The sequence below is a fragment of the Equus asinus genome, chromosome 9 (assembly GCF_041296235.1).
Source record: "Equus asinus isolate D_3611 breed Donkey chromosome 9, EquAss-T2T_v2, whole genome shotgun sequence".
Taxonomy (NCBI): Eukaryota; Metazoa; Chordata; class Mammalia; order Perissodactyla; family Equidae; genus Equus; species Equus asinus.
Genome location: NC_091798.1, coordinates 96,004,453 through 96,020,166, shown reverse-complemented (window position 1 = coordinate 96,020,166; position 15,714 = coordinate 96,004,453). Strand labels below are relative to the sequence as shown.

The window sequence follows — 15,714 nt, the reverse complement described above, 5'->3', positions numbered from 1 at the left end:
AGGTGCAGCCGTGCGTCCAGGGGGCTGCTCCTAACTTCCACTGCGGTCAAATTTGCGCCCCTCATGCCTCTTGTTCTCTTTATTTCAAGATCTTGTAGTGGTTAAGATGAGGCTTCGGGAGTCCGTGTCTGTGGTACAACAAAGAAGTATATTTGGTCTTTGTCCCTAGTGCCCGGCACAGAGCTTCAAAAACCCTTGGGATTTCCTGAGGGATGGGAGTGTCCTTTGTTATTTATTTGTGGAAAGCTCCTTTCCACCACCTGGATTAATTTCAGTGGAACTCATGGTGGGCCCCTGGATTGTTTCAAGCGAGGGGTTGGCCACACCAGAAAGACCAAGCATGTAATTAGAGGATCAGATCTTTCGACTCCATTGCCCCTGCCTCTGAGTAGGAGAGAGGATCTGGAGACTGCGTCCATCACATGGTCAATAATTTAATCCATCAGGCCTCCATAATAAAGCCTCCAGTAAATCCCTGGACACTCAGGCTTGGCAGGGCTTCCTGGCTGGTGTCACGCCCGTGTGTTGGGAGGGTGACACACCCTGACTCCAGAGGGACAGAGCATGGAAGCTGTGCATCAGCCCCAAAGCAGACCTTGTCCGCTGTGTCTCTCCCATTTGGCTCTTCCTTTATTACAAAATCGCGATCCTAATATAGAGCGCTTTCAATGAGTCATGTGAGTCCTTCTAGTGAACCATTGAACCTGAAGGCTGGGCTGTAGGAACCCCCGAATTTCCAGCTGAATCGGTTAGAAGGGGTTGGCCCCTGAGACTTGCAGCTGGTGTCTGAAGCGGGGGAAGCCTTGTGGGACCAAGCCCCTTAAACCAGCGAGATCTGTGCTAACTCAAGAGTCAGCGTCAAAATTGGACAGAATGGTTGGACACTTGGTAGGAAATGGAAAATTGCTGCTCGCACGCAGGGTCTCAATCTTCCACCTGCCTGGTCACCTCGGGCAAGTCACCCCACTTTCCTGCATGTGTAAAAATGCAGATAATGATTATATCCACCTCATTTTGTTGCTTTCAGATTTAAAAGGCACTCAACGCATTCAGACAGCACCAGGGATACGACGAAATATATTTGCCCCTCTTTCCCCTCTCACCATGACGCCACTCCATTTTGATGAGAGCAGCAAGTGAGTGACTGTCACGGATCTCTGGCTTTGCTCTTAGGTCACAACATACAACGCCCACGTCCAAGAATCACTTAAAGAGTCACGTTATATTCGCAGACAGGCCAATATATTCCCAAAGCTTTCTTGGCAAAAATGATACTTTCGATGGGATACCTGAAGAGTGCACCTCGTGTCCATTCCTCTTCATGAGTGCTTCGCACATTTCTACACAAAGTGCTCGTAAAAACAGAGGAAAGTGAATTTCAGTAATACAGAGCTGAGCACCAAAAGCGGACAAAATATTTGAAATCTTGGCTTTCATTATAAAAACGTATCTACATTTTTCTATCTATGATGTCAGTTCATTATAATGGAAGCCTGCTTTAATTTAATTATCAGTTGACTTAGTTAAATATTTTCTCAGAAAACCTTGAATATTTATCCTTCTGGAAAATTCACCATGTTCACTCTGTGGTTTTACGTAACTTGGATACTGAATATCCTAGGGGTCCCTGGTGCTCCTGCTGTCTATGGCTGCCTGCCAAACCATCCCAAAACTTAGCAGCTTAGAGTAACAACTGATTTGTTAAATCTCATCATTTTGTGGGTTACGAACTTGTGCAGAACTCAGCTGAGAGATTCTTCTGCTCCAGGTTGTGTCTACTGAGGTTGCTGGGTGGTATTCACCTGGTGGGTGGGCTGGTCAGGAGGGTCTAGGGTAGCCCCACCCGGGTGTGGCAGAGCCAGCTGGAAGCCTGGCTCAGGTGGGCCTGTGACGAGAGCAGCCAGCTGCAGCCTCCCCAGCACCGTGGTCTTAGCTGGCTAGTCCTCTCCCCTGGAGACTTGGGGACCCAGAAAGAGCGTTACTAGCAGGAAGCTCGTAAGCAGATTTCTTATGGTCCTGCCTCGGAACGTCTAGCATATCACTTTCTCTTCCTTCTATCAGTCTCCCCCTCTCACTGCAAGGATCAGAAAAGACTTGGAGATGACCTCTAAGCTAGCACATCTCTCCTGGAAACACAGTCCTCAGGGCCCTCAAACATGTTCTAGAATTAGACAGATCACTACATAGCTGTATGTGTGGACTGACTTCCTTCAGATCCATGTTACATGGCTTTCATTGAATTGAGTCCTGGACCTGTGCCACTAGGAAAAGTTAGAAAAAAAGGCTTATACATCATTGTATGTGTTCTCTACAGTAGTTCTAAGGGCTTTTAGCTGTTACCCTGTGGCTGCTCTGTGGCAGCCCAGGGAAAACATCCTTTGTGGTCACGGAATCAGGAATAAACACAGTCCTTTGCGTCTTTTAAATCAAGTCCTATAGCTTTGTGGTTTATATGTCCCTTTTGCCTTTGCTGTCAGAGAGACTTCCTTAATTTTCCTTTTGTCCTAATTGTCATACAATTGTTATTATTATTATATCTATTTTCTCTGCCAGGTTATGTTAATATTTGGCATATGCATGGCAGGGGGAATAAAAATGAATAAATTAAACATAAATAAAGAACATGAAAAAACAAAATGCAGATCTCAAGTCCTAGCATCACAGCTGCATCTGCTGAAGCAGGAAGGAGGCAGCCAGAGTGGACATTAGTGCTGGTCTCAGACCCTCAGTCCAGAAGGAGCTTGGCCAAGTTACTGCAACGTCTCTAATAGATTCTCTATGACCATGGCGGATCATAGAAGCGATTGCATCAAGGAGTTATCTGAGGTTTCAACAAGGTGGTGTACGTGAACACACCTGCTCTGGTACCTGCATCTTGGAAGCCTTTTACAAACGGTGCCCATGATCTTGAACTTATTATTTAAAGTTATATTGTCTGTAACTCTGATTTTGTTTATACCTTGTGTTCTCAGCTAGAGTCTATTCTTTCTTTAGATAAGAGATCATGCTGTTTTGATGTGTACCCGTGGAATCTAACACAGAGTCGGGCACATCCACGGTGAATATGATGTGCTAGTTCCCAGTCAACAGTGGGGAAACTTTCTAAGGAAGAAAACTTGCGTCATCGAAGGTCACAGGAAGAAGGGAGTGAGTCACTTCATTTCTGGAATTTCTTTGAAAGTCACATATAATTTATGGAGATTTAAGTATATGGAGAAGAACATAATTTATTACAAATAAGATTATATTTTGGTTTCACATTATATATACTTAGGAGTAATGGAAAAGGAAGAGAGAAGATGGGAAAGGGAAAAATAGCAGAAAAAATAGTAAGATGAGAAGGGGAAAGAATCAGGACATTAGAAATTAATTAACTTGACAAATACTTATTGAATGTCAATTCTGCTTAAAGAGTTAAAAACATACGGCCTTTTAAAATTAAAGACTCCAGTGGGAGGAGGGATTTCAGAGACTGTGGCCATGCAGGAGGTGAAATGTTCTGGACAGGGGGCTTGGGAGCTCTCAAATCTCTCAAAAAACTCACACTGTTCGGTTGTTGACCCCGTAAGCACACAGTACGCTGGGCCCCGGTCCTGTAACCAGTGGAGCTCACCCCGTCTCAGAGCTTCATCTTCTGCAGGGCCTCCAGATCCTTGACAGGAGTCTTCTCAGAGCTCCCTTCACATCCCTATTCCTCAGGGTGTAGATGAAGGGATTGAGGGTGGGGGTGATTATGGAATAGAAGAGCGAGATAAACTTGCCCTGTTCTTGGGAGTAGCCGGAAGGGGGCTGCAGGTACATGTAGATGGCAGGGAGGTAGAAGAAGCAGACCACCACCAGGTGGGAGGAACAGGTCCCAAAGGCTTTGCGCCGGCCCTTGGAGGACCGCATCTTGAGCACCGCACGGGCGATGAAGCCATAGGAGAGAAGGATGAGAGCTAGGGGGACCAGCACAAAGAAGGCCACCAGCACGGCCAGCGTGGCGTCATTCACGGCTGTGTCAGCACACGACAGCTTGATCATGGCTGGCACTTCACAGAAGAAGTTGTTCAGGCTCTGCCGCCCGCAGAAGGGCAACTGCACTGTCAGGACAACCTGAACGAGGGAGTTGCAGAAGCCGCTGAGCCAGGCCACCATCACAAGCTGCTGACAAAGAGGGCGGTGCATGATGACCGCATACCGGAGGGGCTCACAGATGGCCACGTAGCGGTCCAGGGCCATGGCGGCCAAGACGATGCATTCAGTGCATCCCAACCAGTGGAAAATGGCGTACTGCACTGTGCAGCCACCGTAGCTGATGGTCTTCTTGGAGCTGCCCATGTTGACCAGCATCTGAGGGACTGTGGTGGTGGTGTAGCAGAGGTCCAGGAAGGAGAGGTGGCTGAGGAAAACGTACATGGGGCTGTGGAGCTGGGGATCCAGCCGGGACACGAGAATGATGGCGATGTTCCCCAACATGGCCAGAACATAGGACACCAGGAGGACCACGAAGAGAGGGAGTTCCAGCCATGGCCTGTCAGAAACACCTAGAAGGATGAAGTCCTTAGGGGGATCCCCCAAGAAGCTCTGGTTGTCACTTCTCATGCTGAGGCATTTTCTGGCACCTGTGATGAATGAAGAAATTTGGAATGAACAAAACCTGAGAAGAGGAATTAATTGTCTTCCTCATGCCTGTGTCCATGCTTCTATGTGGGTTTCACCCTGTCTGACCTCTGTGGAGACGCTGAGATGTAGAGTCAGAAGCGGGAGGCAGAACAGCTGTATAAGTGTCTTGCTCTCCCTCCTACTCTGTGACCTTGACTATGTCATTTAATCTTTCCGAACTTCAACTTCTGTATCTATAACGTGGGGAGAAAATACTTGCTTCAACTGCATACCACGTGAATAACAATTTTCTTCCCATCTGGTCAAAGTCTACACAGCTCCCATCACCATTAGAATGTTTGACTTCTCTCTACAAACTCCTGATGGGAATTGGCCACCTCAGGTTTTCTTGTTTTCCCTTTTGGAAGTGATGGAAGGAGGGAGGTGAGAGGTGGCACAGAGCAGGCACAAGGGCTTTGTGAGCAGCTGGGATTAACTGATGTGAACACACTCTGCTCATCTCCCGAGGCTTCCATCTGCTCTGTCACCATGTCCTGGGCCCTCTGCACCATGCTGCTCTCCCTCCGTGACCGCTCACACACAGGCAGCACCATCACTCACTCTGGCAGTGAAAAAAAAACACAATCCAAGATCCTGAGTCCCTGGAGTGAAGGAGCTGAGTCACTTCAGCTGCTGACTTGGTCATGGCTCCCAAGGAGACCCCAGAGTGTAGGATCTTGAGCAGAGGGAGAAAGATGTGGATCCACGGAGGAAACACAGCCCCTGGAGTTGTCTGCTGAACGTCAGATTGCCTCTAGAGCTTCCCCTTCTTGGGAAATTTGAATTCCCTGTACAACCTCTACACCAAGCAGCTGTTTCCTGTCGGATTTGGAAAACACAGCCAACCTGACTTCTGGATTCTATTGCTGTTAGAAAGCAAGCGGTTGCCATCTGCTGACTCCTGCAGCCTTTCCAATGAGCTCCATCAGCCTCCAACCTCCTACCCTCTCCCCAGGACGCGCACCCTCAGATTCATCATGGGGATGCTATCGTCCCTGATAGGACCGGGAAGAAATTAAATCCCGTGTGTGCAGGTAATTTACGAAGGATTCATTTTCAGTTCCTTATTTGGTGCTTTACGCATAAATGAAAATTCATGGAGATCTGTTCAGCTTAGACACTGCAATTAACAAGCACCCCATCACCACACCCCGAGTCCTACATTCCAGAGAACTCTAGTGTTATTTGAAAACAACCCAAACTGTGGCGTGTAAATGAATAAAGAAGTACAAATTACCTTTCTTCTTCTTGTTTCAAAACTACATACTATTCACTATGAAGTTCCCAACATTCTTGTGGAACACTCATTTATTGCACTTCTCACTATTCTAACAAAAATACTTCTGGGATAAATCTTATAGAACCCGATTATTCTATCCCTAACAGAGCTCAGGCCGCAGGTGTCAATGCAGTGAGCAGGGCAGGGCAAAGTCAGGCTAGCCCACTTCTGAGATGGAGTAATCATGCCATTTCCCCTTCGTAGATTTCTGATTCCAAGGTTTCTTCTCAGAGTCTAAACTGGACAAGAAAGGGAGAAGTTGCAGGGATGGTGAAGAAAGACATAAAGGGGTGGAGGGACCAAGAATGACAGAGGGCAGATACAGGCCACACTTCATAAATGCAAATGGCTAGGCGCTCACTCAAGCCAGGTGCTGTGCTGACAACTTCATAGGATTACCTTAGTGCTTTAACGACTCAGCAAGGTGGCTGTTTTACCCCCCTTGTACTGCTGAGCAGAGCGGCTTGGGGAGGATAACTGGTCTACCTTAGCTTATTGACCGTGGCAAGTGGTGAAGCCAAGACTGAAAGCTAGGATCTTGCTAGCACTTTGCTTCTAAAAAGACCTGGAAGCAGCAATAGCATTAGCGCAAATGACCAGGACAGAAGAGAATGCCAGGAAAAGGAGGGCGATGTTCTGGGAGGCAAGGAGCGGGAGTGTGAGTAGGGACCCTACTTATGATTTCCATCAGCATCCCAGGCAGGCACAGCACACACATCTTCTGCAAAACTGGATGCTGTCTGGCCCGACCGTTCCAGCTCTGCCTCCAACCCTTGCTGTCCCGCCCTTTCCACGTGGGGCTCTGCTTCAGACCTGGCTCTGCAATCCCTGGGCCCTCTTCCATCCTTTTGCTGCCCAGACAGAGGTGCTCCCAAGGCGCTGCCTTGCTTCCCTGGGTGAACACAGTAATTTCCACATCTGCCACAATGACCAGTAAGCACGATCCTTCCAGAACTGTCTCCAGCTGTCAATTCTTCTCTGAAGTCCAACATTCCTGTTGACGTTGTTAACTGAAGCATCTCAAATTTAACCTGTCAGCCATTCCCTGACTCAAACCAGTGCCTTCCTTCTAGTTTTCGGCTGCCTCTGTCTCAGTTGCCCTGACTCAAAGTGCTCAGTTATTTTTAATAATGTTCTAGTTCTCATTCACCATATTTCATTAGTGACCTTGTCCCACTGGTTCCACCAGTGCAATGTCACAGGCACAAGCTGTCTATGCCCTCGCCCCTGCCGTCCTGGGCTGCAATGAGCATCCGGACCCCTGGTAGAGCCACCAGCCATGTTCCTGTGGGCAGTCCCTTCCCTGTGCAGCTGTCGCTCGCATTCACAGCGGGGTCGTCTTTCTGAGACTCAGGTCTTAAGAGCAAAGACATCTTTAAGTCTTCCAATTGCCTAAAAAGTAAGAACCCGTCCTTTAAACAGTTACGAGGCAAATGGAGGGATCGTCTCCTTCTCACACTGAGTCCCCTGAGTTTCTTCTGACCACTGCCACCTCCCTCTCTCTTAGCAGCTGCCGTGGGGTCTTTTAATGACAGCACTTGCACCAGGCGTCCTGGCAGGCTGGGTTGTGAGCACACTGACATGCCCTGTGACATACAGCGTCCCCTGTGAGAGACAGAGCCCTCACGCTGTACGCACATGCACGCGTGCGTCCACAGCCCTGTCTGCGTCTGTATCTAACGTTATCACGACACCTGACGCTGGCTGCTGAAATCCCTCTGGCGGTTGACGGAATGTGTTACCCATGCTGACAAACAAGAGAGGACATCAGATTCACAGCAATGTGAAGAATTTCCAGAAACAAGCTCATGAGAGGGGCAAACAGGGACTCGGCCACAGCTTGTTGTTGCCTATTAGCCTAAACAATCTCTTCCTTCAATATAAAATCCCCACCGCCTGGGTACCCAGGGGCAGGTGCTTCTGGACCGGCAAGGCCGTAACTGTGACCAAGCTACACGACATGGAATCTTGGGGACAAGGTTCGAGGACGACTCTTTCCTTCACTGAGATTAACAGGCGGTCTCTCACCATTTGTTTGTATTTCCAGGCCTGCTCTGATGACACGTTTATTCCAGACAGGAGCTCTGATTCGAGCAGGACTCGCAGGTGCGGAGTCGTCTCAGAGCACCGTGTCCCCTCTGCCCACGTCGGGTTTGCTCTGGAGCCCTCCTCTGCCCACCACCCGCTCGCTGGCCCTGCCAGGCCTTGGCTGCCCATGTCCTCCTGCCACAGAGCCCTTCTCTTCACGTCGCCCCCAGCGAACCCACAGGAGGGAGCTTGCTTCCTCCTCACCCGTCCTCATGGATTCCTCACTGCGGACCACCCCTCGGCTCCCAAGTACAAGGGGGGGGGTCACCATATCCCCAGAAGGGGGCTGAGGGGTAATTTTTCAGGACGCTTTAGAGATAAAAACTTCTTTCCTAACTAACCGCGAGAGAAGAACGGAGGTGAGGCAGCCTCGAGGAGCACCCATGGGCTCAGTCTGCGTGCCAGGCTCTGTCCACGTGCTCCTGTCCCACTTCAGTGACTCGGGGAAAACGGAGAAACCCTAAGGGTTAGGGAGGTCTCCCACTCCGTCTGAGCCAAGATGGGACTCAGCGGGGTGAGCTGCTGAAGCCTCATTGCTGGTTCACAGGAGGAAGTCACCTCCTCACAGGCCCCCAGATGTTGTGACCGTGACCCAGGACACACTGCCTCCGGGGTGCCCACAGCCCCCTTTTATGTGCACGACTCTGCTAAACACCCTGTGGGGCTGAAAAATACTTAAGATCTTGCCTAATGGAAAGTTTAGTAATGTGCTATATCGTTAGCTAATAATTTCCAATCTGTTACTTTCTACTTTCTGTAGAGACGGTCATTTCTTTAAAGACAAGAATCTGTCTTACACGTTGTGTAAGCACTTAGCACGAGTAAGGCAATTAATTCATGAAATGACTACTGATTTTGTGAAGAAATCTGAAGGCCTGTTCCTCAAATAACTCCTCGTTCTGCAGGGTGTGTAGGGCCCTGAGCCTGTCAGCAGTCCTTTCTAGTGGTGGTGGGAAGGGAGGGGAAAGGGGAAGGAGCCGGAACACAGCAGTGATGGGCCTCTGGACCACAAAGAGGGAGGCCGCCCGCCCATGGGTGAGACAGGGACAGGCCCTCCTGCACTGCCTCCCCCCATCCACACTCCACTGCCTTTTTGTTCTCTAAGTATTTCCATTTGCTGGAGAATTCAGCACAAAGCTTGCTTTCTGTGGGGACTGGTATGTTTGACCTTACCAGCTCTCCTCCTCGGTTCCCACGGCTACACTGGGCTTGATGTTGTCTGGGTGACTCTGACTCAGCATTGTCAGAAACATCGAGAGGCAGCAGAAATGAGGCTCAGGGTCCTTCACACTCGGCAGCATCTGCTCTTCTGGAGAGTCTTGGACAGCTGGTCTGCCCAGGCAGGGGCAGCCTGTTCTGTTCCTGCTGTCTTTTCTAGCTTGAAGTACACAGTTTTACACAGTGCTGCTTAACGTACGAGCACTCTTCATTGGCACCCCGGCCTCCGTCTCACGGCCCCTTGGTCTCCCGCATAGACCAGCGTTCACACTGCTGCGCCTGACCAACCTCTACTGCATTGTGTAGACTTCAGTCTGTCTAGAGCTGGGGACTAACCCCACCTCCACGGTTTCCTGGCTTCTACAGAGGGCTTGGGAAGGGAATGGAGGCTTTGCTAGCAGCCTGTGGTCCTAGTTGGGGAGAGACAGTCAGGGATGGAGTCATCGGAGATGCTCTTCATATTCCAGGAGGACACGTTGTGCTTGCTCTGACGAGGCTGCGGGACCTAGCCCTTACCTGAGTCTCGCCCTCTGAGCAGGTGTGGAGAGGTTGTTCTCAGTCTAGGAGGGTCTGCCTTCCATCACAACATGCTCTCGGGGGACATGCATTATTCTCTGGACTTTCTCCGAGCGCTGGGCCAGCTCTGTGGATCTGCTCCAGCCGTGGTCCCTGGGGAACCTGCAGAGAGGGGGTATGGTGGAGGTGGTTGAGGCTTGTGCAGTGGAGGTTACTTCTGAGGATCACTGTCTCAGGTGACAAGCCATCCCCTTGTCACGCTCCCTTCTCCCTTCACAATGATCCCTCGGATTAGACTTGACCTCGTTCTCTCCGCACTTCTATAAGGGCTCTGCTCTTTCTCCCCAGACCCTGAGAACAAAACCTGCTCTCCCCTGGCTGCGGAGTTATCCCTGACGGCTTGTTTAATTAGTGTCTGAAGGGTTTTCTGGTAATCGATGTGGTATGTGAGTTTGAGTGCTTGCAATTAATGGTAAATCCTAGAAGACCAGAAGACCAGAGGACATGGACCAATAATGGGTAATGAGGACTCTGTGGGCTGCTGGAAAGTCTGAGTGGAAGAGTAACTTGAATGGCACATAATTCAGCTAGAGGGTGGGCACTGAACAGGCTTCACTGTCTGTGTGTCTTTGAGCAGCTTACCCAACCTCTCTGTGCCTCACTTGTGTGATCAGAAAAGCACAGTATTGTGCTTTGCAGTCTGTTACAAGCGCAAAATGAGTTGGTTTTTGTAAAACACTCAGAACAGTGACCTGCACAGAGTAATGACTTTGAATTTTTTTCTGACACATGGTCTCAGCTGCCTGCTCTGTTTGTCACGTGGAAGGAAAGGACACAGCCGGCATGAAGTGGTGCACGTTTTACTGCATGAGCCACAATTCCCCTGAATAAACACTAATTAGAAACCACCATGAAGAGTCACGCCTTAGGACACTGTTTTTTCTCTCTAGGTTTCGACTCAATCACCTTTGGCCTCTTGTTCTAGATGTCTGAGGGGGAAGGAGGGGAGGTCATGGCAGTGGTTTTATTTTTGTTTTCTGGGTTTTAGGAAGCATTTTGTCTGAATCAGAGGCAGAAGAGAGGGGCCACCCCAAAAGAAGATGGGCAGGTGGTGCTCAAGCGATGAGGTGGGCAAGGTCCCTGGTTCTAAGCATGGCTCTGCTGTGCTCTCTCCCGCAGAGAACCAAATGTGGGATGGGGGACGAATTAGGAACTGGGATGATTTCTAGAGATATAGAGTCGTAAATATCTGTGAAGTTGGAAAAAAGAGATAAAATTGACAGTTTTGTGAAAAGAAAATGCCGGTATAATTAGATGGAAACTCTCACGGCCGAGACTGACAAGGAGTCCCTTTGGCATTGTGGTGATCGTCACCTTTCGCTTTCCTTCAGTTATCTGTCCTGCCACTCTTATTGTCAGCAGTCCCTGGTTCTCCAGACAGCAAGGTGGCCTGTGAAGGAACTGTGTTTTTCCGTTTCCTTGATAGATAAGCGGAGATAACGAGATGAATGAGACGCTGGCAAAACTTGCAGAAAAATGTGTCAATTCTTCTTTCTCCATTTTCATGCATGCAATTTAGACTTGATGGCTGGAGCCCTAGCAGCCATGCTTGACCCTGAAGCAAACTTGAAAATGAAAGTCGCACACTAGGAATGGGGGAGCATTCAGAGGAGCCAGGGCACCTGATGATCACAGAGGTGCCGTGAGCTGTTGACTTCCAGCTTCTTTGACATGGGAGTGATAACTTTCCATCTTGCTTACAGCACTGATTTTATGTTTTAGGAAACAACCTAATTCTGACAGAACTTTCAAAAAGATTTTCTGAAATTTCTTTCTCAACATTAATAATGTTATGAGCTGTAATAAAGCTGTTGCTAGTACTAATCCAAGCCTCTGGGAGAAGGTGACCTGAAGCCGTCTGTGTTGATGTAGACATGATAGCTGAATAATTGAACTAGCAGAGGGCAAATCAACACATTTAATGATCAAGTAAATGATAACGAATGCTTAATGTGGCTGTCGTCAGAGGAGAAGAGAGGTCTTGTTCTGCTTCTTGTTCTTGTTCTGAAGAATAGGAAGCTTCTCTTATGGAGGGGGAGGGTGTGATACGGTTAGCCCATATTTCTGGAATTTCATGATTTTCATCTGTGAGTAAGATTAGCATAAAGGAAAGAAAGATTTTTTTTTTTAAAGATTTTATTTTTTTCCGTTTTCTCCCCAAATCCTCCCGGTACATAGTTGTATATTCTTAGTTGTGGGTCCTTCTAGTTGTGGCATGTGGGACGCTGCCTCAGCGTGGTTTGATGAGCAGTGCCATGTCCACGCCCAGGATTCAAACCAACGAAACACTGGGCCACCTGCAGCGGAGTGCGCGAACTTAACCACTCAGCCGCGGGGCCAGCCCAGAGAGAAAGACTTATGCTGATAACTACAGAAAACATCACCAGTAAGTGATGGTGGTCAGAGATGGACTATTGTAGTCAAATGAACTGGTTCAAACCCCAGCACCTACGTACTGACCATCAGACCTTGTGTGAGTTATGTAAGTATTCTGAGGCTCAGTCTCCTCAGCTGTAGAACAGAAATAATAATATCTGACCACTGGGTTGTTATGAGAAACACTGACATAATACATACAGATATCTTAGTGTAGCTCCTGTTCAAAATTTAATAAGGGGTAGTCCACACTTCTCTTCACTCCTTCTTTGCTTCTGTCGACTCATTCGAGGAAACTTTTTGGGGTGAAGGAAGTGCTCTGTGATTTGACTGGAATAATAGTCGCACAACTGCCTGCGTTTATGAAAACATCAAACTGTGTATTAAAATGGGTGAATTTTGTTGTATGCGACTTATACCTCAATAAAGCTGTAAAAACTTATTTGGGTCTGTATGGAACTACAAGAATGGTGTAGAAAAATAGACATTAAGCAAATCATTGCATGAGTATAGAAATACAATTGTGCAAAGGATTAGGAAGGAAAAGAGAGGACATTGAGAAAAGGCTTCAAAAAGGACCTAACCCCAACTGGGAGAATGGTGCGCAAAGAACAGCTCCTTCTGGATGTGACGTTCAACTTGATCATCATCGTCGTCATCAAGTGTAATGCCTTCTGGGATGTCTATTGGCAACATTGATGGAGATGATACATAGTCTCACTTCTGAGCTATGTGTGTCTTAAGCCTCTAAAGATGTGAGCTTTGACCCATCTCCAGCAGGACATGCCCTCTGTGTGAGGCAGTGATGGAGTTTCATACCCTCTGTACCTCAACCTACCCTACTGAATGGTGATGTCCGTAGTATCCATGTCATGATTCATTGACTGGTACAACGAGAACTTTACTGGATTTATGGCCAAGATCTTTGCTCAGGAATAAGTAGAAGGTGACTGGACCATAATCCAGTGCCTTTATGATTTGATCTCTTTGGCAACTATTCTAATCAATTAAAATGAAAAATAACGCTGTGTTCACAATTTCCAGGATCAGGAACCAGATAGCCTCTGTCCTGTCTCATCCTTCTGTCTAAAGTTAACTAATTTCTGAAATTACCAAAGGCTCCATGAGAGGTATTATGCAGAAACTGAAAGGCCATGTCTGAGAGGTGCTGTGTGGGAGGTACGCCTCAACTTTCACAAGTTCTTTTTCTGCAGTGCGTCTGTCTGTGAGCCCGGAAGCTGACCGCCAGCTCCCTTTTCACAATCCACTTTCTTCCGGTTCATCACAGAATGGGTATTCCTCATGCCAGCCTGAACATTAGTAAGAAGCATTGCTCTATAGTGCAAACGAAGGGATAATTAATTTTACAAAGTATCGTCTATGGCAGAGAGTCCCGAGAGAGCTTAGCTAGGAAATATGAGAGGTACCGTGCCTGACTTGGTGGTGGTGACATGTGAGCCGGGCCCCTTGACTTCTCCCTCTCTTCCAACCCAGCCTGCCAGTCTCCATCGGCGTACTTGCCTCTGTCTCTCACATCTCTCACATCTGGTTCAGGGTTAGAATCTAGACTTAATAAGGATATTACAGGAATGCGCTTTTTAACACTTATTTAATAAAAAGAAATCAGGCAGATTTTTCAGATGAAACATAAATCTAACTGCCCTAGTTGTTTTCAAAATGAGGACTGGATTAGTTGATGGAATTAGATGGGAGAAGTTTTCAAAAAAATGGATAAACTAAACCATCAAATCCAAAGCTCAAGAAACATATATAGAAGGCAAATACATGGTAAATAATACATTATGACATACTCCTTTGCAATTGTGTAAACTGCTGAAGAATTTGACTGAAGCCACCTTCAAAGTGTGCAAGCGAGCATCTACTTTTCAAACGCTTTTAGGGCATGCACCGGCACGTGTTCGAAGACCACCATTCTGTCGTATTTGTCTCTCATTTACTCCCAGATGAACATGATTTGGGGAAGAAAATTGCTGCGTTTTTGTTCTCGAGGGTTAGAGTTTTAATATATGAATTTTGGGGGACACAAGCATTCAATCTCTAGCAGGAGCCATGGCAAGTCACCCCAAGACTTCGCAGATAAAGTGAACACCAGAGCATCTTCTGAGAATCATTCTAGAAAAGTCATCCAATGGCTGGAATGAGTCATGAGGAGATGCAATCTACTCTAACTACGATTTATACACGTTTCTGTTATCAAGACCAAACAAAGGGCCCTGTGGAAATCTTTGTCCCTAGACTGTAAACGAGGAAAACTAAAAACAAATCGCGGGCTTTTTACAGCAGAAGGGCAGCCAGAGGAAAGCTTCTAGAGTGAAAGGGCGGAGCCTCATTGTCGGAGAGGAGGGTGCCCTGAGCTCCCATCACACACTCTCGTGGTGGAGACGATGCAGATGGATGAATGAAGCTCAGATAGGTGGAGACATGTCCGTCCAGGCACTGCTGGTTTTGGCTTTTGCTTCCTTGTGGACCGGGGACATTTGACCTTTCAGGGAGACATCGCTAGGCCAGAGAACGCATTGATTTGTGGACACGAGGATTATACCCCAACCTTCTATTACCTTTCCCAGTCACTTCTTTTCTGTTTAAGCCAGTTTCTTGTGGGTTTTTAAAAAGTGTTGCACAGACCCTGAGTATATGAGTTTCTAGTTTATACTCAAGATGTAAGTGTATTCCTAATAATCTCCTGCCGCTGTCTGAGCAGCCGCTGGCTTTACTCTTTGACATCTCCCTTTGGAAATGAATGCTCACTTGTTCCAAAAATCCTGTCTCAGAAACAAACGTCTGTTCTTGTCAGGGATCTCTCTGGAGCACCCGCTCAAAAAACTACTCAGTTTCCCACGAAAGGTCTTGAGATTCCTCAGCGCTTAACATTCATGCTTTCCTCCTTTCTTGGAAAATTAAGTTATAGTTAATAAACATCGACAACTAAGTGATTTACAGCAAGATTTTTCTGCACCCTTTCCCTCCAGAAAGGTAAATTTTAAAAGTTGAAATGGAATACATCATGTTTTCAGAATTTCTGGAAAAAGAAAGTGTGCCTGCTTGCTCTCTAAGCTATAAAGAGACAAATCTGCCCAACGAACGTGATTCAGATGAGCTAATGGAGCTGAGGTTGGACGCCATCCTGGGCTGTCTTCTCTGCCCTGGGCAGGGTAAGGGAGGGTTCAGAGGTCAAAACCATCACCACCTTGAAGGAGACGCCTCATTATGAGCAACACATTTTTCTCCATCTCCAAAATGTGGGGCTGGGGAGTCAATTTCTGCTCAGATACATGGAAAAAGGAAGACATCTCAGAAAGGAGAGGGTTGAATCTAGTTTAGGTGATATTTAGTTTCAAATAATATCATGGGAAGAGCATAAAGTGGCAGTGTAAAACTGTTGGCTTCAAATCTCTTAGTGAACTAAAATCTCCACCTCTTTTTTTGTTACAAGAGATCAAAAGTAGGCACTGCCTGACAAAGGGAGTCACCCACAGCTTTGTCAGGTGTCTCAAACAAGGGGACATTATGTG

The 15,714-nt window shown here is 47.4% G+C and overlaps 1 protein-coding gene across 1 annotated transcript; it reads right to left on the bottom strand.

The window, feature by feature from the left end:
- Positions 1-3,627: 3,627 nt before the first annotated feature.
- On the bottom strand, positions 3,628-4,584 carry LOC106821812 (olfactory receptor 2B11). Its single transcript, XM_014826686.3, has one exon. The coding sequence runs from the start codon at positions 4,582-4,584 to the stop codon at positions 3,628-3,630; it is 957 nt and encodes a 318-aa protein (XP_014682172.3).
- Positions 4,585-15,714: the final 11,130 nt, after the last annotated feature.

Coding starts and splice junctions, on each gene's coding strand:
- LOC106821812 (XM_014826686.3), bottom strand. CDS start 4,584: ATGAGAAGTGACAACCAGAGCTTCTTGGGGGATCCCCCTAAGGACTTC.